The 24127-nt window shown below is 46.1% G+C and overlaps 1 protein-coding gene and 1 pseudogene across 1 annotated transcript; both read right to left on the reverse strand.

Moving 5' to 3' along the window:
- Positions 1-1026: 1026 nt before the first annotated feature.
- LOC145897523 (bone morphogenetic protein 2-like) lies at positions 1027-12282 on the reverse strand. Its single transcript, XM_082985849.1, has 3 exons — positions 12107-12282; positions 4535-5048; positions 1027-3303 (listed from the first exon to the last, which is right to left on the reverse strand). The coding sequence occupies exons 2-3, from the start codon at positions 4920-4922 to the stop codon at positions 2414-2416; spliced, it is 1278 nt and encodes a 425-aa protein (XP_082841975.1). The 5' UTR covers positions 4923-5048; positions 12107-12282; the 3' UTR covers positions 1027-2413.
- Positions 12283-17818: 5536 nt separating this feature from the next.
- LOC145898166 (univin-like) lies at positions 17819-20176 on the reverse strand (annotated as a pseudogene).
- Between the last annotated feature and the right edge of the window lie 3951 nt (positions 20177-24127).

Genomic DNA, 24127 nt, shown 5'->3' on the forward strand with positions numbered 1-24127 from the left:
TGCACGAAACGGTAAAATATCCAAGCACATATAGGATATGAGATCGTGATTAAGTTTGTTGAACTTTCTGCACTGTAAATGTTGCAGCATTTTGACGTGACACAGTATTCAGATGAGGTCTCGAAGTTGGCACGCAAACCCAATGCTAACGTCAAGCATTGTTGAACTTCAACAGTCCAATAAAATTATCGCCCATGAGGTCATCCTGCCGTCCCAAGTTTTACACGTATTTTTTGGGGATGCAAAATTGCCGATTTTATCCGCTCATTAACAGCTGTGGCCAAGCTGATGGCCCGACGCGATATGATATGTGATAAAATCGCACGGTTTTCTTCCCGACATTAGCAGCAAACATAAATTAACCGCGCATTAAAGGAATAGGGTGTACGGCCTGCGCAGCAGGGACTCGAATGAAAACATATTGTTTCTGACCTTCTTATTCCTGAGATTGGGGGTCCTAATTGGCACAATGTTAAAACTTTGCTTCCGCAACCGGGCCATTATCGAAAGGCGTTAACTGTTCACGAGCGGATTACCAGGCAAATTGTTGGCTTTCTGCGGATTTTTTTCTACCAGGAAGCGAGAGGTTGGCCGGACTTCTCAGCCCGCCTAGCACCTGTGAACTCTATTTTCGCGAGCACGGTGTTCTGTTATAATCACAACTGTCGTGTCACGCCTTTTACACCTAACCGCGAAGCCCGAGCAAACGCGCTTTGCCTTTGCACGATTTTGCGGTAGAGCTAAATTAAATCCGATAGCCATTTTGTTTTATGTGGCCGGCACTTGAGATTAACATTTCCACTTGTAAACCGAGTTAGAGTCGGAAAACGTCGTTTTGACTGTAATTGTACTTCATGAAGTGCAATGAATTGAGCCAATTGTTGGTTTCATATTTGCGTTGTTGCTTGTTTTGTGACTTCATCGTGGTCTGCGTTTATGTATTGCGCGTTTTCTCCAATTTATTGTCCTTCTATCCTTCAGAGGCTGTTCAGGCAAAAATATTAAGCACGGACGCCACAGATCGTGAAAACTTTAAAAGTTTTATTTGTTTCTGTACAAATATTTAAATAAGGAATAAAACAAAGAAAAATCGCCAAGAAACACAATTAGAAGCTGTAAGTTCGATACGCAAAAGACGAAACACAACGCAAAAGACGAAACACGACCTTCGTGGTGCCAAAGTACAAATACAGGCGACAGCAAAAAAAATGTTGAAGTATGGGGGGCTTGTTTGTCACATTTTTGCAATACGGGGTCGAGCGCTGTAACGTATAATTATGGCATACGCGGAATCATAACAACCGGCAAACAGCGCCGTTCGGCTGACAGCGCCCCGATTTCCGTGCTATTTTTAGATTGGACTTTTTTAATATGGATGGTTGATGGGTATGTGTCATATGGGTGAGTCTGCGTCCCCAGAAGCCAGGCCTAGTGCTAAGCAAGAGAAAGGGGGGTACGTGATTTGCCGAAACATTGGGAGAACGCAAAATATTTATTTAGTGGGGTCTTTCAGATTCGCAGCGGCGTGCAGCCACGTAATGGTCGTAGTGACTGATACTGTTTCTTAATGTCGACCCAACGCGTGAGGCAAGTTTTCGGCGAAAGTTGGGCACGGCCAAGGTACCAGGGATCTGCCAAGTGCGGTGGAGCGTGCCCATGTTGCTCCTCCGGGACCGAAATGATTTGTCAAAGAAAGTGACGCATTTATACATCGCATTCGCGGCGAGAAACTGTTTCGTATAGTGTGCTTGATCTGTGGTCGCGGCCTGATGCAAACAAAAAGCCACACTTGTGATGGTCGTTCAGGACACAGGTACAATTGTGGTCAAAACAAATGCAATAAATATAGGGATAGATTTGCGTATCACAATCGCATCCAGTAAGCACTGGGACCCCGCAACGCTTCAGTGCACTGGCTGAGCGCGCAATAGGTACATGGAATGCAATTATTGTCGTCGCAGTTTTTTGCCGACGGTCAAAACAGGCTTTAGCTGAATGCTGGGAACTTGTAGAATGCCAAAGAGGCGAACGTAGATTTTCGTATTTAAGGGCAAGTATTGTAAAGCATATGATTCGTTGATCTATGTTTCGAACCGTACCCTTGCTAACGGGAGGTAGTGTAGAAAACATAACAGCCATGCGAAGCACGCGATACCCTGTCGTTTGGCAAGAAACACACTCAAAAAAACACGCAAGCGGCACAAGCGTTTCGCAGATCGGGATGAAGCATTGGGAAACGCACACTTCTTGGAACTGAAGTTTTTACGAAAGTCTGTTTTCACATAAAGATCGCCTCATGCTCCTGCGTTCACTGCAGCGTAACATCTCCTCCAGTTGCTGGCTCTGGTTTGCCCCTTCTCTTTGCAACATTGTAAAGTGCTGCTTGAATTACAGCACGGTGCGCCTTTGGGCCCTACCGGCACCCACATGCCCTTACCACCATATCTTGGTAGGTTTTTAGCACGACCAGTTCGTACTCGTTCAAGTAGAGCATCGAAATAGAGTCTAGTTCGGTCGGTACGCAACATGCCTTTGGCACACCCGACCGTACGGAACCCATCAATGTTTGTACGATCGCGTGGTTGGTTGTGTTCTGGTGCGCTGAAAGCGGATAGATGCACTTTCCCTCGCAGTAATAGGCTTCGTAGCCGTGTGGAGCTAAAATCCAGTTTTGCCAACCGACTACTGAAAAGTCCACGTAAAGACCATATTTCTGGCACCGCCGCTTGCGTTTTTTGTTTCGCGATTTCGGCCTCTTCTTCGGAGTTCGCTTTCGCCTCGACAACGTGGTCGTCTTGCCATCGTTGGTGTAGGTCAGGAGGAGCGGGCGCCTATGGTGCCATTCATCGTCGCTGACGTCCGTTTGCAGGTCGCGTTTCAATCGAACATGGCGTTGGTTGTCGCCCTGAGGCGGCTGGCCGTCGTCATCGCGCACGACCTCGACCAACAGTCCGTGGTTCGCGTCGTGAGTGTTGCGAGCCCACTTGAGGGTGGGCAAGCTTACATCGAACCGCTCCCAGGTGGTATTCCTGCTGTCAACAAGCCGCGTGTCAAGCAACCGCGTAATGGCTGTCGACACAGGCGTGCCTTGCTTTGTAGCGTTGCGCGTGCGTGGCGCTTTGACAATCTCGTATACATTAATACGATGCGCGTGATCGCCCTCCATCGGCAAGTGTTGAGCAATTGCCTCCCGGTGCAACAGCAACTCGGCCGTGTGAACTTGCTCCGTCCTGGGAAGACGCGATAGGTCGAACCTTAGCCGAATGTGGTTGTCAGCTATTCCGGGAATGTATTCGTCCTTAACTGTAAGTGCAAAAATTGACGGTTAAGCACGTATAGTAACATAGCAGCGTGTAATTATGAAAACTCGCAATCGCATTTCCCGCGGGTCAGTGCAACGGTTTATATCGCACCATACGCGGTACTTTTCTTTAAACCTCGGGCGCCACGTGGGCAATATTAAGTTTAAAGACAGGACGGCGACGTGCCGACTGCTGCCCCATTGATGGGCGCTGGCCCCATGTTACCGCAACCCGTTACCACCGCACGGAAACAATGGCCAAGGTTAAAACCGGGGGCTGGAGAAGAGACGTCAGGGGCTATACATCTTGTTTGTTATTGTTGTCTCGTCCTACGATAATTTGAAAGCACATGAGCACGGTGAAAAATAGAGGTTTGGAGAAAAAGTTAAAACGTGACTGTATGAAGATTTGATTTTTACTCCTCTTCTAGTGATGTTGCTTCAAGTCTGTTGACCATGAGTTAAAACGCTTCATGATTGTCTGTGGCCAGTTTGAGGCGTTGTCTAACGCATGTCATTAATTTAATATGCGGCTAGCCATGTATTGTGCTTAGGTTGCAGCACTGTATATATCGCATATATGCCTTTGGCGACGGGTGTGAAGAAAAGAACGTTAATTTAGTCCAAAGTTATTTGTCTGGTAAAAGCGTTCATTGTTTTCTGGCGGCAAATTACATTCAGTAAAATTCAGCTCGACTTTCCAGTTTGCATTAAATTTAAATAAAGGCATATGACTTTTCCCCAAGTAATCGTGTGCATCCTTTCTTCTGATCGGTTTACAGCGGGATATTTCGGATGCGTGTTCGACCCGACGAGAAATAAACTTTGACCGTTTGATTAAAACCAGGGATTGGAGAGACTTTTTTTTATTAATCCAGTTGATCTAAATTGCGTGACTTTATGCAGTGCCCGGCATCCATGCGTAAAAAAAGTTGTGATCTCTATTGTAAGGCTCGGTTTTGGAATTTTCGCCAACGAAGTTAATGAAAACACCCGTTTTGCGTCTGACTAGTATCAACACAAACTGCATAAGGTATGGATATGTAAAATCCCTTCTTTCTTGGCATGAGTAAAACGCACACGCGTTACGGTATATAGCTAAGCATGAAAAAAATATTTGTGTAAATAAAGTGGAATTCGGAGCTGTGGTATATGAAAGACAAGACAAATATACAACGTTACGCCAACAAATCAAAAAAACATAGCAACTGGTTAACCACACTCAGCACTCACCTATATGTAGGAAACTTCTTGCTGTGTTGACCCGACTTAGCACCTCTTCGCTCGGTAAATCAAATCCCAACTCCCAGGTGTCGCTGATTCCACGCTGGGGTGTGTACGTATCACCCATATGAGCTTTGTACAGATGTTGCATGATCCGGGGTACCTTAGCTTCCGACGATGGTTCGGGACGCTTTGTCAGGCCAAACATGTTCAACAATCTGCCTTCATATTCGCTCACTAACGCCTCCTCTTCCTTCCGCGACCCACCGGTGTATTCAGCGGCTTTTGAGAGCAAGTTTTCCCGGCCCATTTGAGATAAAAGTCCCGATGTTACGTCGATGAGTAGATGCAGGACAAGCGCGAGGGTAACGATAAGGCTTCGTGTGGCAACCATCATTACTTATTTCTGTCTTTGCCACGCTTTTCACAAAGACTGCAGGACGTATATTCTCTGTGGCTACCTCCGCACAATTTCTTGCATCCTAAGTTCGGATACGTGTGCTTGCAATTCTTCTTTATTGATCTGTAAACATAATAATATCAATAAGTGACGTCGTCGCTGAATGCAAACTAACACGAAATAATACACGTATCGCGACGTCGCACTCGACAAAATCGTCGCGCTCTCTTCCCCGAATCACCAGTCGTGTGCTGGCGCTTGTGAAGAGAAAAGTGACAAAAAAAGACGTGGCGGTCACTAGGCGGATAATTCAATAACTTAGCTCGTGTTTAGTATGTAGTTAAACACTTATCGGTGCGCAAATTTGTAAATTTCTCGCATTCCAGTGACTGGCGGCCTCACAGCGTCTACCACTATACAGAGACCGCAAAGTTATACCGTCGCGATTGGTATCGAATCAATCGTTGCACTTCCGCTGAATCAACACCTATTCCCATGCTCATCCGCAAGGTATAGAAATTTTTTGCTCATTTGCGCAAACACGGCGACATCTTTCTCTTGTTTGAAGAGCTTCGCACGATTGATTGCACTCGTGGGCGGTGAATGGATCCTTTTTACCGAATCCCATTGATTTTGTGTCGGATTCGTCGCTGTAAATTGACCGACCGTTTTGGAGATCGTGTGCTTGGCGGCTTTTTTGGAGAAAACCAACTCTTCGACGGTTGACCCGCGCCGGGTGTGTACACAATGGCCACACGAACACGGTCGGCGACTTTTCCTAAGCCACAGATATGTCCTATTCTTTTCTCTGGAAACCAAGCCCCGAAACTGCTGACAACTTCAAATAGCACACGACAATGAACTAATGATTTTTCTCGGATGTATTTGCGAGAGTATTGATCGTGTTTTGGGGATCAAATCGTCAATTTATCTTTTAAGTGATCGATTTGTTTTTTTGAAGTTTGATTTCAAAGCACAAAAGTTCAAAACGTTTTCTTCTGCATATGTACAGCTATATTTTCACAACTTTTATAAACTTTGAAGCATATATATACAACATCTGTTAATTGTGTTTTTTTACTGTGTTGCAAAAGTATACGAAGACATTTTTTTTTTTTTATTTTTTAACTTAGCGTTAATGCTTTGCGGTTTGACAGGAATCGCCCATAGGGTTATTACTAAGCTGCGTGGCGATGCGGTGATTTTGCAATAACGGGGCTCTAATCCAACCGTTTCGCCGTGTCCAAAGCGCTCTGTAAGCTGTTACGGTCAATAATTAGCTTTTAAACACAAGTCGCACTTCCTTGCGCGATTGCAAGCCCGGGTTTTCTTGTGTCAAGGGTCGTACAAGCGCCATTTCTGTCCGCGCCGCCCGGCAGATAATCACGTAATTGTGTTGTCCGACCAGTTTTGCTGTTTGTTTTAGTTGGTTGTTTGTTTGTGGCAGTTTACGACGCCGTTGCTGACACATTACGCTGCGATCCTTCGGGACGTCAACTTATATAAGCGCTTGGGACGAAAGAAGAGATTTGTTCGCACTACTGCCACCTCTGCGATATTCCTTTCTACGATTCAACGTCGCAAAATTTGGCCCGCGACCGAGTGGCATTGCCGGTTGAAGCAATTTCCCCACTGGTGTTCCCAGCGGACAACGTATAATGTCGTTTCGCGAATACTTGTTTTTACTTGGAAAGTATCACTTGCAGGCAATAATTATGACACCGCGTCGAAGTGGCTTGACATCGTTGTCGATGTGATTACAAAGCGTACGACTCTTCAATTCACTCAGAAACACAATGGTCTTATAGTAAAACCATTAATTGGCGCAGTCGTGTGGTTCCTCGAAACAGAGAGAACTTCCTCAGTTCGAAGATTGAAAGGTGCCGGAGATGGACCAAGCGTTAATGGCTAAGTGTACAAACGAGCAGATGGCCGCACACCTAATAACTGCACCGATTGTACGCCTGAGCGGGCAAATTGCGTAATTGCAACCTTTGATTGTTCTCCACAATTTTACTTTCTCGGCTAAAAACAAACCTACATGCGCTGTTTCCGAAACCACCAAAAACCACCCGTATGGCAATCCACGACCGCTAATTGGTTGTAACAGAGGTCTTTAGGAGACGAGGTGAGATTTCCCGTTCAGAACAGACAATTAGGTTGAGCAATTTTGACACCCGCACGCCAGATTAAGCTAGTCGCCTTGGCCATGTCAGCAAGGTCATTGCAACTCACTGCGCTAATAGCAATGGGGTAAAACAGGTCCTGTCCGTCATCCCCAGTGACCTCTGGCCATTTGGGTGCCCCAGAGAAAGAAGCAAGCGACGGATTCCAGGAGTGCCACAACGTTGTAAGCCCCCTAAAACACTTCAATCTGTCCCGCGCCGTGGCCAGAGCACTAAAGCACGCAAATAGCGTTGGAGCGATACTAATGAACTGTTACTCACTGTGCCTGCCTTGCGATCCAGCTCTAAAACAACAGCGCAATAGAAGCCCCAGTTTAGTGTGTGATTGAAAAGCGTTGAAATCTCATCTGCAGCAGCTAGCGCCACGCGAAATCAACTCCGAAAATCTCATGCAACTATCGCCACAAGATGGCGACGTTTGCGTAAAGTTAATGGCAGCCACCTTATTGTTAGTATTTACAAATTCTCTAAGCGCCCTATCGAATCTAGATCTACTTTCAAATGTCCGTGAGCTGCGGCAAATTGCGACATCAGGCCGTGAGATCGTGCGATTTCACCGTCAATTTGTACTCTCGTGCGCTATTCGCGGGTCTGATGAGAGCCGGAACAACAGCCATGACATAGGCGTCAAATTTCCGGAATTTTGCAGATTCTTGTCGGCCGAGACGAGCCAATGAATCATTCCTTCCGACAAGAAACCGTTTTGTAGTAGGTGCGTCGCAGCGTAGATCGCCCCAACACGGGGTCACGTTCGTTTATTATCGTTGTCCATCGGATTTGACGATGATGAATGACGGGTGGACCTAGCGCGTTTACGTTTACGCGTGCGCATTACATGCCTTTCACCCCGGGCAAAACAGGATTAACGCATGCAAGTCGCCAGAACACAAAATATGGCGGCCAGCAACAGGTCAATGATAAATGCCCCGTCCAAGGATGGACGTCAGCCAACATATCGAGCAAATACGAGCTTTGATCTTGAGTCAGGCTTTACCGAACTGGTGTACACACAACGTCGGGATCAAAACGAGTTTTGGCACCACTATGATTAATCGTGCTGGTAATTTTGGTCGCTAACGATTTATTCGTTTATGCCTCGTCTGCCAGGGCACCACTGCCGGGCAAGACCGCAATTTTGTCTTTCAAAGAAGTGCCGCGCTCGCTCGCTTTGGTCAGCTCGTCGATTTGTGTCATAATAAACAACCGCTAGCTTGCGCGCCAGTGACGTTAAGACAACTTCGGCGCGAGCCGGCTTGCAATCACATTGACATGCTTGAATCACATGGAACAGTGTGGCGCTTGGCTGGCAGTTGGAAATGGCCTTGTCGCCGAAATAACATCACCCGAGCGCTGCAAGCAGCACCGCGTAAATGTCTGTAATAACACGGTTCAAATTGCTCCATACGTCGCCAAGTAATTGGGTAGATGCGTATCTGCGCCTTGTCTACATCTGATTCGGGTTCGATTACAAACATCAGCCAAATGTAAAAGGAGAGAAAAAGACCAAAGCCTGGTCGCTTGCACTGATTTTTCGTTTCAACGGCACGATATATTGGGCCTGGGGAGATTAATCTCATTGGCTGCAGTGGCGCGACTGGTACAGCGCTCGTCGGGGCTGCATAGGCCACACTGACGCCACTATGTTTGCTTTGCTTGCCGACCCTTTGCCTTAGAAACACTTTACGTTCTTCGCAATGCGACGGCCACCATGCGGACCTCCCTGGTGCAAATTTATCACCAATCATGACCGGAATTATAAAACTATGATTGGTATTGCAAGACCCCCAGAATATTTCCGTGGTTGCATGAATACCTCTCATATAATTGCAACGGCCAAAGCTGACACCATAACCACGTGGATGAACTGAATTCGTGCGACGTCTCTATCCATTCGTCTGATCCACTCGACGTTCAGCAAGGCGCGAAAGGCCTCGTGTTCGCTCAACTGTGCCGAGGCGCGCTGTTGGGTGTGCGTGTATTTTCATTAACCGTAACATACACACACAATTCAAACTCGAAGCGAAAGTCGGTCAGTTGGGTCGTGCAAGGCTGCAAGACCACTTGGGGTCGGCGAACACCTTAGCGGTACTTCGTTGGCCTGGACGTACTATTTATTACACAGCGAATAAAACGGGACGCCTGGTATGCAACCCACGTGCTCAAGCGACAATTGGTTTCTTTTTGTATGCCAATTAGTATGCTATTATTTTTGAACAATATGATAGATGTGTATAAACCACACTGAAACAATTGAATTCGGAAGTAAGGGTGTCTAAACTGGGTTACACAGGGACAGGGGTTTAGTCAATTTGACGTCACATTTATTTACATTTCCCGCGCATCAGCACATGTAGGACTTGCGCGGACAAACTTGTTTGGGCAACTGTAAGTTAAACTTATCAAAACAAGGCGCTCGCTTTGATCAGCAACGTTACGTTTCCTTTCCTATCATTCGCACACTGTCATTTCGAAATTCCATGTATTTCAATTCTACAAGGAACACCTGGTTCCTGGTGTCAATTGTGTAATGGCTTTACGCGCTTTAACCGTCATCGCAAACTTCAAAAGCATCTATGTGGTGCGAAGTCAAAAGTATATATCTACACTGGGCTTAACCTAACCGCTCAGAACAATGCAGTCACTTATTCTATTTTCATACTACGTGCGTACTGTTTACGCAAAGCACAATGTGCCGAAAGGTGACAAAACGGCGAGCATTGCATGTGTTGGCGCGGTTGCCTCTTTAGCGGACCGCGGCGCAAAGACAGGGATTAGCGTATTGGTCGACCTATGGCGCCACAGCCGGTCTACTACGTTTATCTGTCGTTAGGTGGCTGTTACATGAGTAAACATGCAGCCGAGGTCCAAGCATGTCACTTAGTTCGAGGTGGCTACGATGCCATCGGTGTGTGTTTGTATCCTTCCATGCTGCGGCGACAAAGCGGAAGGGCGTAGAGCATAACAGAGGTATCCTATTTCGCAAATAGAGGCATGGCTACTCCTGTGGGGTCACCTCAACCGTTTAGCCTTCTGTCCACATGTCGAGGGGCAATTCGTCCCAATGCCCAATAGAATGTGGCTATCGCAAACTACGGGATTTCATGGAGTGTTAATGGTTTGGCAACATTCAAACTTCAGCTTCAAAAATAAAATCGTACGCAAGCCGGCAACCGTCTGACCTTTTAATTGGTTAAGAACTATCCCGCAAACAATCAGAAAACAGAAGTTACATTATAACTATGAATGCACGTTTTTGAGTGAGGAAAATAGCCGCGTTGTTCACGATTGATTAATTTTATCTGACATTATATCTGCCCGTATGCTTAATTGGGAACTCATCTCTGACGCAAATTGCGGAAACGTATTTGCTGTATTTCGGGAACGCGACAGAGAACAGCATTCTATTCATAGAAATACTCGTTGTGTAACCTTTTCCATGGCTTGACTGCCGGTGAGGTCAGATGCGCAGATAGAAGGGAAATGTTCGCGCCAAAGTAGAGTATGCAAACGCCAGTCGAAATGTACACGTTTGAGCACAGACAGTATTTTTCCCCTAACTATGTAAAACAATCATGCCGTCGGGCGATTATTCGCGGTTCAAAGGCGACCTGGTCGGATACTGTTCCTCAAATCCAATAATTGCTAGAAATTTTCGTGCGGTACATGGAGCAACGCGCCGCCGTGGAAAACTGACCTTTGCGTAAGTCCAACTCGGGCGTCTTTAATCCCCTATTACCCATGGCAGCCCCGGCGGTGGCAAGGGGCCATTCCGGGGAAGTGTTATGTCCCATATTTTTAAAAACAAATTAGTCATGTGCCCATTGCATCTTATAACTCTATGTAAAGAATCGATTTACACTCAGTTCGGTCTCGACAAAAATCTGCTATAAAAACACAATGGGTTAAACTTGCCTCTCCTTACTCTAAAGAGCCACAGACCGTTCTTCGAATATACATCCCTGCGGTTGGATTCGACAGCCCTGAATATTTGCCGAGCAACATTCGAAAGTTTCGTGAGAAGCGTTTTTGGAATTCCGGCGCGATCGTGCTGTAACAATTTTCCCAATCGGAACCTGACTAAACGGGGAGGGGGGCGGTTACACTATATCGAGATAAATGGCCGCCGGCTCCGCGCTGGCTACCTCGGCACAATAAAATGTCACAAAACGCCGCCGCCTCGAAAGTTAGACGCCTTGTTTCGCTAATTACGCACGGGTTACAAAACACTAAGGCAAACACCGTCTATATGCAACAAAGAGAGGGCGAACTGTAAGAAGATCATTCTTTCTGCAGAGATGTCCGCGTGCGCCGTGACTGTACCGCCTTTTGGGGATTAAGGACCTCGAAGCCGCAACTTCCGAGTTGTCGTTTCTTTGCTTTCAATGGCGACGGACAGTGTCTGCGATGTGTTACGCCGGAAGTCGGATGGAACAAGCTAAAATAGTCGTTGCAATGCGTCTTTCGAAACGAGGTTCGCTGGCCGTGGCCTTAAAGCGGATTTTGCAAAAGGTTGAACCGCAAATTGACTTCTGGTCGGGCCATGTCGAACCGTGATATTAACACCCCTATTCAGTTACACCACAGAATGCGCCTCGCGCTTGATTGTGATTGGTTGGCTTTAGCGTAACCTTCCCTTTGACATGCAGGCAACGAGAAACCGCTATTTTTCGTTTTGAACTCGGTCAGACTAAATGTGTTTTAATTGACCGAGCTCCCAAAGCTGGTTCTGTGATGTTCAATTGCCACCTGGGCCTCGCGTGATAGACTTTCAAAAGTCGAGATGTCGCGCGAGCGCAATTGCTGGGTTTTATCGCGTCTTGCCACAAATCACCTGCAATTAAACCGGTCGGCCAGGATTGAAACCTTGACCAGGACCCGATACCAAGCGAGACCGCGCACATCTTCAATTACTCCAGTGCACAGGTTATATTAACCACGCCGTCGATTGCGTGCCGCAAGGTCGTAATAATTAACATCCTGCTCAAAAATCCTCACCTGTTGGCCGTCAGTTGACCGAGAGCCCTTTCTCTTCTTATTTTCCGAGAGATACTTTTGGTTGCCGCTTGCTGGTGTTGGCCTCCAGTAATCCAGTAATTGTTAGCGTCGCCTTTTAACGCCGGTCAACAAAATTCAGCGCTACAGTTAACAACGTTTTGCGTCGCTATGCCAGAAAATCTGCAACAAAAATAGTTGGAGTTCTTTAGTGGTCGGTTTCGTCGTACAAGACCTGTTATTACGCGCGGTCACCTGTCCGTCTCCTAGACCGCCTCGTTTCGAAATTGAAAACTCACTTATTGCATCCTGTAATTTGTTTGAGGCCAGCCCACGTGCGACTTGAGCGAGCGAAACCGTAAACAGGTGCACATGGCATTTGTTTTTCGCATATATACACGCGCTTTTGCGATAAAAAATAGTTACAGAACCCTTTTGGAGTTAATGCCATTACTATTTAGAAGAAAAATAACACACATGCAACAGTGTATGCTTTTGTCACTGAATTAACTTGTGTCTTCAATTACGAACTGACTCGAAGTAGTCGGGACGGTGACTCCAATCCAAGCCAATACCTCGCATTTATAACCAGTACTTTCTCGAAACCAAATCTGCCCGATTGAGTGCGTTTACAAATGGCCTTCTCACTTCGCCAAACTCGTGGGCGGTTTTAGTCGCCACTCAAGCGTGTAATTTGGTATCTATCAAGTATACATCGGCGTACGGCCTTGTTGGTGGCACGCGTATACTTTCGGCTTTTGCCAGAAGAGGGATAATTGGAATTTTCGACAATTTGAACTCACGAAGGAAAATATTTGTGTTATTGCAAAGCAACACGAGCGCTCACAACGGGGAAACGCAAGCCGATCTGACGGGGAACGATGCCTATCGCGGCGAGATGTCTGTCGATTTCGCGTAGTTTTGCACTGGCCGCAAGAACCTTGGAAAACTGCTGAAAAATGTTGGTCCCTGCACCTTTACCGCCGTGCCCTCCCTTCTAAACCGGTGCATATTTCACGTGCCTACATAATCGTCGCCCGTTTGGTGGCGATTTACAAAGATAAAACTAACACAAAACAATGACTCAACACGACTGAGTGTCGGTTTTCGCCGATTATTCGCGACTTCGATGTATGCCCCAGTGCGACTAGCCGGCGCCGCACGGGAGCCGGGCACCCGAACGGCGCCTGTGCCACCACCCATCTCTCCTTCTCAAGCGCGTCGCAAATCGTCGAAAAAATCGCGGAGGGAGAGGGAAACGACGCGAAGCAAAACTGACACAATTGCTGCGCTTTTGTGCCTTGAATCTCAAACTCGCGCGCAAAGCAAAAACTTTCCACCGGTAAAGAGTTGTCACAACAGCGTAAAACACGCGCTGTTGTTCACTCTTGACAATTTTTTGGACCTTCGGGTGTGGACAAATGGGTCGTGCGCTTTGACGAAATCATGTGCCTGTGTTGGCGGCGCAGCATGCAACATGGGCGACCGGGCGTGACTGTAAATATTTGTACTGCTAGCACACCTGCAACCGCCGCGCTTGAACATTTCCATCAAAATAGCAAACTTGGTCCTGCGGTATGTTTCATAAAGGCGCGATTGGTTTACGCCACCACCGCACTTGGGCTGGCACAACACGCGTATGTGTCGTCACTGCAGAGTTAAAACTGTTTTACTACGCCTTGTTGTTACCAGATGTACGTTAACAATTGAGTGTCTCATCCTCGACTCGCTCTGGCATAAATTTGACCTTTTCGCTTGAATTAACATGGCGTGATCGTTCTTGTTTTCCGAGGCCAATCTTTCGTTTTAACGTACAGGGTATGTACGGTTTACATACATCACATAGCTGGTAGCAGGGAACACACGACATCTGGTGCGGTCAGTGATATAATTGCCCGCGCCTTAATCGCACCTTACAAGCCACAAACAATCACCCTTGAGCAATGTGCGGTCAGAGCGCTCGGGGCGAATCTATATGCACGGATTTTGCACCTGTTTTGCGGCTAAAAACTAAAAAGTTCCCGCGGACTGGCATATTTCCGCATTCCGAAGCCCCAACGCCTCTCAGCGCGCAAAATCTGTGGGTCAAAATGCCACACTTACGGACTGCTGAACCTGACCTTCTCAACTCAACAATTAAAGTTTTTGCGATATTTCGACGCCACCGCTTACCAGACAGACAAAACTAAGCAAACCCGGCGTAATTTTTGAGTAATTTTACTAAGGGTAATTTTAATCCACGCCGCGGCACCACATCACAAGGGCGGGTATTGAAATCCAGGTTCGTTCGAAATCAAGCTTCTCGGCGAACTGTAAACACCCCACTATGCGACAATGGTTGCAGCAGGCAGCGGTAAAAAAACACACCGCTCGCGGCTGGAGCGTTTCACTAGACTCGATGTTGTAAGAACCGTAATAAGTCAACCATAATTTGTCTGCCTTTTTCACCGCCGCTGCCAAGAGCCCGGGCCTTTACCAATATGATATAACCTGGATTTGGAGAAATATCCCCAGCTTTCCGTTTGTTCGAGCTTGAATGTAGCACAAATTCCACAGTTGCACGGATATTCAGAAATCTTCGCCATTGATACACAAGGGAATCGTGGGTCATAATATACCCTGGGCCTAATTTAATTTAAATGGCAGCCTTCGCAAACAGCACGAGTTTATATATATTCAAGTCCAAGTGGTATTTTTTCTCCTCTGACTCAGCTCCATTAAAGTTCTTGGTATAAAAAGGAGGTTGTAAACTGATTTCACCACTCTCGCCACAACGAACGAACAACCGCCAACGTTATACAACTCTGTTACCCAAACAATTCAACTCCTATGCAAGTCAGACAATATATTCCATTTCAAAATTTACTTCATGATCAAACTCGGTTGTAATCATTCTGAGAACCCCTGTTGCCTGTTCCGAAACGGCTATAGACACACCTGTCCGTTCCGTTCATCTCTGTTGTATTCTAAACATCTCAGGATGCGTTTTTCAGACGTTTACGATTCGCCCGACACACGCCACATCGCAAAAACGTCGCTGCAGCGCCACCGCGTGCCTCATTTTCTAAATCTCGTACAACACACATGGTTCATTGCCATTTGCCGGAGTGACAGGATTCGTCGTTCATCTTCTTTGGGTTCGCAAAGAAGTGCACGCGAATTTAATTAAGGACGTCGATTGACCGTACTTGCATTTGACATCAAGTAATGCTTTCCTCAAACAATGCGTTGACGTCTGGCGGGCAGCATCTGACTGCGCGTGCCCCTTTGATATACAGCTTTAATACCGGGTCGCAAATAATCAGAAAACCAACGCGTAAGATCTAATAGGTGGAAACTTTCCGTCGGTGATTTGTTTGTCTCATGTGGCCGCACTGGCGCCTAGTGTTTGTACCATTGTACTCCCTCGCATATAAGCATTTGCTCACCACAATTCAACAAAACTTTTGAGACATAACTGATTCACTATGGATGCAAACGAATGTAGTTTAAACATAACTAGAAATTGAACCCAACATGTCTGGCAATGATAATAATTTGGTACCGTGGTTTATGCCTCACCCATATACCCCGGCTGCTTAAATTGTTTCATCTTCGTATCGATTTATCCGATTTACCGTTCATTGCGAATTCCCTTTTAGCAAATAACCTAAACACGAAATCACGTTTTAGACCCCATGAGTCAAAGTTCTTTATGTAAAATGATGCATATCGTAACGCCCACACACTCAATTTTCGCCAAAGCTTATATCCCGATAGCGATGTATGTTTGTTATAACGCGATTTTCGCCTATGCAGCATTAAGTCCTTATCTGGAAATATTTTTAATATTTGTTACATTAGTTCGACGTAGTTGTTGATATTTATAAACCGAAGGTAAATTTACATGACTGTTTCCAACCATTGGGCTGTGCTTGGGAGCTAAAATGTACCCTCCTGTGTAAACCTTATAAGTCATTCATCATGCGACAAAACACTGACAGAAAAGCAGCAGAAACCGAGGCCGATGTTTTGCTATAGATTAAAACAGTGCATCTCAACCAGGTTGACCTTTTCTTCACGATGTTAGACAACCAAAAGTGTGCGACTGCAGCACGCGACCCCAAAGCGTTGTAGAAATGCAAAGCGCCGTGACTGGGTGAAATCTACACGCCTGCTTACGCCTCGTCCTCGGTTATTCGCGCGCCTCTTGAACATCACTTGTCACTGCGGTTTTGAGGTTGCAGTGCCACCTTGCGGTTTTAGTAACACCTGTGCAAATGTGAATTCGCATCCAGGCGGCGCTGGTATTTGCAGCCCATTGCCAGGCATCTGTGCGGTATTTGCAAACCGTAATTCAGCATGAGAAATCGTGATGTGCCGAAGGTAATGAAAGTTGTGCTGTCTGTCACGTTGTATCACTCACTTACCAGCTTGGCTGTTTCACAACCATTAACCAACACACCAAACGTCACAGTGCAAACGGTTTGTTCCGCACAAAACTCTTGTCCACTTAAAGGAAAGACGAGTCAACAAATTACCCCGAGATAAGGGCCGGTCATTGTGGATTCGGGCATAAGCGCAACGCTGTAGAGCTCCGTGGGCGAACTGATAAACAACGAACAATGTTTGCTTCTCAGGAAAACTATACGACCCATGACAACCTTTAAACCAACACTTCGTCGCAAGCCTTTTCCACATATTTTCGACATGGCGTTACTGAAAGTTTTATGGCAAATCGCGACAGTGATGTGGGCTGGATTTAATAAACATTCAAATAAAGCTACCGTATTGTATTATACCCAAGACAACCGAGGCAGCACAATATGTCAAAATGTTATGATTTGGACGACACAAAATCCATATTTAAGGCAGGCATCGGACGCTTTGTGGTTTGTTAGAGTTGGGCTTAAAAAGGCCAAGATTCTGTTCATAGACTTAGACGTCGCCTCTGAAAAGTCAAGGTCAGTTTTCGAGAGGTTAACATCTCGCCGGTGTGTGGTCCGCGCAACCTTATACCTGTTGAAAGGCAGGCGACGGCCCCAAGGGAAAAGTGGCGACGTTTTCTGTTTTTACTTGCCTTGGCAATTTCCCCCGCAACACAAGCGTTATCTGGATTTAGTTGCGAAGAAATAAAAGCCAAATGTGGCGCGATGAACCCGCGCATTTCCAGGTGCTGCTTGTAATTGGATACCGCTTGACTTACATGTACGACAGCAATTATACCATAAAGTGTCCGCCTCGTCAAATTTCTAACGTTTTTTGACGCAGAAAAAGTGTGATTTATTGCAAAACCGTTGCGCGCAAGTCAAATTGGTTACTGGGATTGTCGGAAATTCCTTCACGATCGCTGGTTTTATGCTTTGGTTTGTTTTTAAACATCGGCAATTCAAAATGATTTTATTTGTTCGCTCTCTAATAGGCAGCTATTAGAACAAAACTGAACACGGGATCGATTGGTGATTCGAGAGGCAGAACGAAAAGTCAGACACGAAGTGGGGAAAGGAAACAGTGCGTGTGAATCACGAGCAAATAGAACGCGCCACCGTTGGCTGAAAAGGTCACAGGTCTGTTACAGACGAATTGAACTGACTCCAACCCCAAACTACAACATGCAATACAAGTTACTCAACAAAGAAAACGCAAACCGCTGACCAGTAATTTGTCTCGGCGAAAAAGACCTGGCTCAAGACACGTATCTTACAGTTGCAGATGAATGCGAAAGATCCCAATATTTCATTGACATCCACACGATTCGACGACCATGTCTTCGTATTGTCGCAGCACTACGTTCTTAGCGTTGTCCAGGTACAGTATGGACACTGAACGAAGCTTTGTGGGCACACAACACGGTTGTGGAGACTTGCGAGGCTCCACGGAGTGCATCAGCGACATCATGAGTGCGTGGTTCGTCGCATTGAGGTTCGATCAGAGCTGATATGGACACTCTCCGGCGCAACGGTATGCTTGAAAGGCCTGGGGAGCTATGATCCAGTCCGACCATCCAAGCTGCTCAAAACGAACCCACATTGGGCGCCGCTGGCAAACAGCGGAGGCAAGTTGCTCGGACTCGTCGGAAGTGTCCATTATCACCACGTTGTCGTTATTTTTTCTATGTTGCTTTTTCTTTTGCTTGACACCCCTTCTCACGCGTTGAAGAAAGGGATTAAAGACCGGCGTGTCAGGGTCTTTGCTGTTGTTACATAGACTGTGGTCCATGGTGATCAGCACAAGTTGGGGCTTCGGCGGCGCAGGACAGAGTCCGCGGACTTTGTCGTTGCCTGCGTTCACACGGCTGAGGAGAACGAATTTGTTTCGTCCGTCGCGCATTTTCCGCACCGCACTGGTTACATTTAATACATCTGTCGATTTCGAATGTGGGTGCGCGTGATTGATGGTGAAACGGCGCGACGCGAGGGGCCGGACCAATATTGATCGTAGTATATCACCAGTTCGCATCTTCGTTTTGTACAAATGCGAGCCGGCGTCTATGTCCTGTACGCCTTCGCTTTTTAAGCTAGCCGAGTTTCGCAAAATTTGCTGCCATATTTTGTGGGAAACTTCGTGTACTTCGAAGTCAACCGACATTCCAAGGTGCATAAACCGGTTGTTTGGACCGGTAACCAACGCTTCAACTTGTGTGTACAAGATTCCTCTCACCGTTGTTTCATTGTGTGGTTTCTTTGGAAGATCGAACTGGAGTTCAACCAGAGAAGTTTCGTCATCCAAAACCAAAGGCGATCCTGGAAAGGTCATGTCTGGCATAAAATTTGTCCGCAAAATTTCGCCGTAAAAATTTCAATTTTCAACATAGTTCAGTCGTTGAAAGGACGATAAACGTTTGCACTCGACAAAACAACAATGTTTGCGTTTAGAGATTGTGGCGTTGGGAGCATAACGACACCGTTGTGTAATTTGAGAGTTTTGTCGCCTCGGCAAGCTGGCAGAGTGCCTAATGAAGCTTTAGAACGTGCCGCTCAAGCTGAAACAGTGAAGTTTGCCATCCGCATTCGGTTACGCTCACACAGCCCAAAGTCGAGTCATGGTTTAAGGAATAAGTCCAGACTCGAACCGTTGTGAGCGTGGGTGTGGACAAACATTTGTACTCGCGCGGTGACATGAGAAAGCGAAGTACTCCGTTTGTCCTTCCTTAAATTCTTATCTGCTGAAACATTAGCTCAGCTGCCTGGCAGCCTCTGTTGGTCGAACGTGGCTAAGACGCCATGAGCAACTTGCCCGAGACAACCAGTTAACATTTAATTTTACATTGATCCGCTGGACGTGACAGCAGCGCGTTACAAAGTTCGCTGTTACATTCTTCCCCGGGACTGCGGAAAACAGAACTCTTTATCATCGGCCGCATGCAATGCACAAAATTGACAGTTTCTATCGTCACTAAGGTTCTGTGCTCGTAACTTGATACTTCAAGGCCCACACAAATGAACATTAGGCAGAATATAACCAACTTGGTCAAGACCCTACAACTTGACCCGCGATTTTGTTACCCCAGCGCTATTTGAACAGCAGACTAAATAGATTGACGGTAGTTAAATGAACCTTGGGTTTACCTTGGTTATGAAAACTTCTAACAACATTTCCTTGTAGTCCTGGCAGTTGACATTTGGTGCGTTGAAGATGCTTGTCCTTGGATTGTTCGAAAGCCATCGCCATGACACTGGGTATCTCCGGATACGGAAGATTTTTTAGATCTTCTTCGTGGTGTGATTTAATATGCGGATCATGATCATTATGTTCGCCCACTGGCCCAAATCCACTTCCATGGGGATATTTAGCTTGTACCAACGGGCCAGACTTGCTCAGCAAATCTTTGCTGTTAAACGCACCAAAATTAACCAAAGTGCCCCCTGCATTTGCTTGTACAAGCAACAGGCGAAAGAAAACAAACAAGAACTGGCATTTGACCATTTCGAGCACTCGATTAACTTCTGTCCACACTGGGTACCAGAACTCGCTGGACCGCGTTAATAAACGACAAATCGTTTTACATCTGACAGCGCATTCGCAAGCGGATTGTGATAGTGTGCTGCAAGGCGTCAGTAATCGGCAAGATAGTGGAACGATCGTATCAGCCATTTTGTGAGAACACGTGTTACGCCTTATCGCTCAAATCAATGGGCAAACACAGTGCGATTGCCGTTAAATTTCAATGTGTTGTGAAACACCCGCAACAAAAATGTGAACAGAAAATGCTTTGTCGAACAAATGTATATTCGTGCCTCCCAAGAAACACTGTGTCCCAGAAGAAACCATCATAGCAATTTGGGGACAATTCATCCACTATCAAATTCGTCTCAAATAGTACAGATGGCGAAAGGGCCTTAAGCATTAACCTACCCCTAAGTAGTGGAAATCCATGTTTACTCGCAATGTGTAAATTCACCACGACAAACGGAAGTTTGTGTAGTAGCAAAGTCCCTTGTCCGCGCGGTGTCATCCGCTAAGTCCGTTGAGCGATTTCAATGTGTCAGAGTTGGCACCGCATAACTTATTCACATTCTCCGTTGCTCCAAAGGTAACTGATGATTTATAAACTGCTCCGTAAACTTGTGTGGGGGAGTTTTTCAATCTGCATTGTGTGACCCCCGATGACTAAGGCTTACTTCGCCTTTCGCCGTTGTGTCATATTTTTATACTTGTGGCTGGATTACACAAATCCACGCCTCCACTCCCATACATTTGTAGAAATTGTAAAGTGACGCTTATTCTTGCGAAATACATCCGGTTTACGTTGGTCGTCACCCGAGTCACCCCTGTCCGTTTTAGGCAACATTACCTGGCATTTTGCTCCGGAGCTACGTAACCACTACACTGCGCCGGTTATGCCATCAAACGGCCCGCGCGACCGAGCGAGCGTCTTTCAAGTGGGACGAATTTTAAACTGTGCCACATATCAAAGTGACTTGGGTGCCATTGTGCTTGGGGAGATGCGGAAGCACAACAAAACTTGTGTAACGCCTTGTACTCCCGCGCTTGCGTTTCTGGAGAGAGCCGCCTCGGCAGACAATAGACACTTGAGAATGGAAGGAACTCGGGATTTCGCATGGCATAAAGTATGCGACTTGTTATTACAAGCAGAACAAGCTCAGAAAACGCCGAGTTTTTTTATGGGTGCTCAATTTAGGTACTGCGCTGCGAAACGCTTTCACCTTGGTTTGTCCGACAGTGGGTGGGTTGATGGCCGTACAAGCCGTTTTCACGCCGAACAAACTAAATCTTTGACCAAGCTTAGGATTGACAAAAGAAAACAACCATTGTGGTGGCTAAAACATCCATGACGTTTCTCTTTCGCACGGCAAAATTAAAATGTTACGTACCTTGGTAGGTCCGCGCGTTCCGATGTCTTCGCTGTAGTATTAGCAATATAGTTTATGATGTTGTAACCTACAATCAGCTGCATCATCACCACAAATTCACCATCAACTACTTAGTTTCTGAAAGAGCTTTAAACAAATTTGGACTGATATTGTCGCTAGAATCCTCAGCCTTAAAATTATGCACGAATTTTGCAAACCCCTGCAAGAATTATTGCGCAGAACAGCGACCACCAAACATACTTCACTGGCCCTATTGAGGCTCGGCAAGGTCAGGCCCAAAGATCCTTTACTACGACCGTTGGATTTTTTTGGCAAGCGCGGAGAGGATCCACCGTTCTCAAGATAGGGTCAGGTGTTGGAAGGCCGCTTGCCTGGGGTCCTTGACTTGCTGAGGGTGCTTGGAAAAATGTTCACGACTGGGCGTTTTGTCACTTGGCACATTCGGATTACTTGGCCGCAAGCCTTCCGCGCGAGCCCTCGAAATTACCGATGAGAGCCAATTACACGCGCCTCCCTTTGCAAGCGCAAGTGCTAAAAATAACTAGAAACTGGGTAGCCTAAATCTACCGAAACTACCGCGTGGCTTTAATGATAATGTTTGGTTTGTGCTTGCTGTGGAGCCATTTTGTTATTTACCCTTTCTTTAAGCTTTTGTCTGTGAATTACGCCTTCAATTGTAGCAATACTGATCGCCCACATTCTTTGGTCTACCGGTTATACGGTTTCTCAAAATATAGATATGCTGACAAATCATAAATATTCAGAACAAATACATCCGATTTTTTGAAATCTTACATCGAACATCATGACTGATGTACAAGTCATTAAATTTCTGCTTTTGGGTTCTTTTTGGCTCCAAACAAATGCTGAAATTACCACTACTTCCCTCTAATTAACGATAAAAGATTAGCTCTCTTAGTCGTGGTTGCGTTGACACAACGGCACTATGTTTACTTGCACTGGCTCTCATGGATATATTTCTCTCGGGACATTGTTTGCCATATGACAAAATACGCAAACGGTCGGTTATTGCTACACATCCATCACAGATCTCTGTCGGCAGCTAATGGCCAATATCAGTTTGATTGCATTCCGGCAGTTGGGCGGCTGTAATATTTAATCTGCGCGCGTGGTCAGCAAAAGCCTTACCGGCGGCCCGCAACGGATAAAATGCACAGTGCTAACATTCCTTAGGTGTTTGGTACCCTTAACCACACGCGACACAATGCTTGCTCCGGCGCCAGCCCGACAGATAAGCAACACCGGGCGTGAAAGATGACGTTAAAAGATCTGTTTGCAGTGCGGATAATCGCATTTAGTTTATCTGTACAGCAAATCACCGTGAGTTTCCGACTCAGGGTGAAGAAATGACCAATTTCAGATGACGCGCATTATAAGATCTCACAAGTAGTTTCGGAATGAAGGATTAAGAAAAAAGTTTTTTCATCAAATTTAGAGACTAATTTAATTAGTTAGTTGTTATGTTTACCCGCAGACCTGCATTATGTTTACCCATTCCGCGGTTTTGACGGACAAAGTGCATTCGCTGCGCTTCTCAAGATCTCTTCTTTCCAAAGCGCTTTGCAGGATCTTAGTCAAATAGCAAGGCGAGCCGCGCGTCTCCACCGTGTTTAATCAAAGCCGGGCACGGGCGCCAAAGTTATCATCGGGCTTGTTCTTTCTCGCCTAGAATCAACAAACACCCGTTCCAAATCGCAATTGTGCATTGTCGAGGAGCGGGTGAAGCCACCACTGAATGTGCTGTGATTAATAGGTGGGCGCCCAAGCGACCTTAATCGTCTGGAGGTTGATATTTGCGGAGTCAACGCGTGCACATCCGACCGCCGGCCCGGAACAAGCAGTTTTGGGCCTATTTGCAATCCTGCCCGGATTTCATGGAACTTGTAGCGGGCACGCGCGCTCTGAACAAACCTCAAAGCCCCTATGAACTCACTGTAGTCATAAGAGAATGGCGTTCTTTGTGTAGTTGTAACTGCGTCGTTATTCGTGCTCCATAAAACTGGCGTCGGTCCTCCTTACCGCAAAATAGTGAACAAATTGTCGCGGTTTTGTTTACCTGTTAACGATAAATCAACAACCAACCGTAATGCTTTTGATCGCAGCTTTACCCCGATTGCACACGGTTTTAATATTGCTTATTAGATGTGGTATAACACACGAAAAACAATGTCAAAACACAAGATAAGATTGTCATAAAAATTACTGTATGTTGCTTTCGGACACTACGATTCATACAGCACATAAAGGCAATTTTCATACACTAACGACCACGACGCTAACAGAAGTACCCACTGTTGATTTGCAAGGGCCCCAGTTTCACCATTACCTTTGTACTGTGTATCTTTAAATTTATCACGATTTCACCACTCTGTGGAGATGCTTTATACCTATGACTTTCAATTTCACTCAATACAACATATAACCACATGACAAACACTCGGTCGGGGGTGCGGTTTCAAAATTTACGGTGCGTACATACACCCCCTAGCAGTTTATGACGACGGGTGAAGGTAGCTGGGTACTGCATTGCAACAATGTTTGTCAGACTGTTTGTTCTTGTCAAGATAGCTGCTTCCGCTATTCACCGGCATGTTTGTCGTTTATCTGCCCACGCGTCTGAGGGGGTCCAATGTTTTTCAGTCTAGAAACTCCCCAGCCGTTCGTTGCGTAATGATTCGTTTAAAGTTGG

Source organism: Ascidia mentula, chromosome 4, assembly GCF_947561715.1.
Source record: "Ascidia mentula chromosome 4, kaAscMent1.1, whole genome shotgun sequence".
NCBI lineage: Eukaryota > Metazoa > Chordata > Ascidiacea > Phlebobranchia > Ascidiidae > Ascidia > Ascidia mentula.

Coding starts and splice junctions, on each gene's coding strand:
- LOC145897523 (XM_082985849.1), bottom strand. CDS start 4,922: ATGATGGTTGCCACACGAAGCCTTATCGTTACCCTCGCGCTTGTCCTG. Junction 3,304..4,534: donor AAGAAGTTTCCTACATATAG/GTGAGTGCTGAG, acceptor TTGCACTTACAG/TTAAGGACGAATACATTCCC.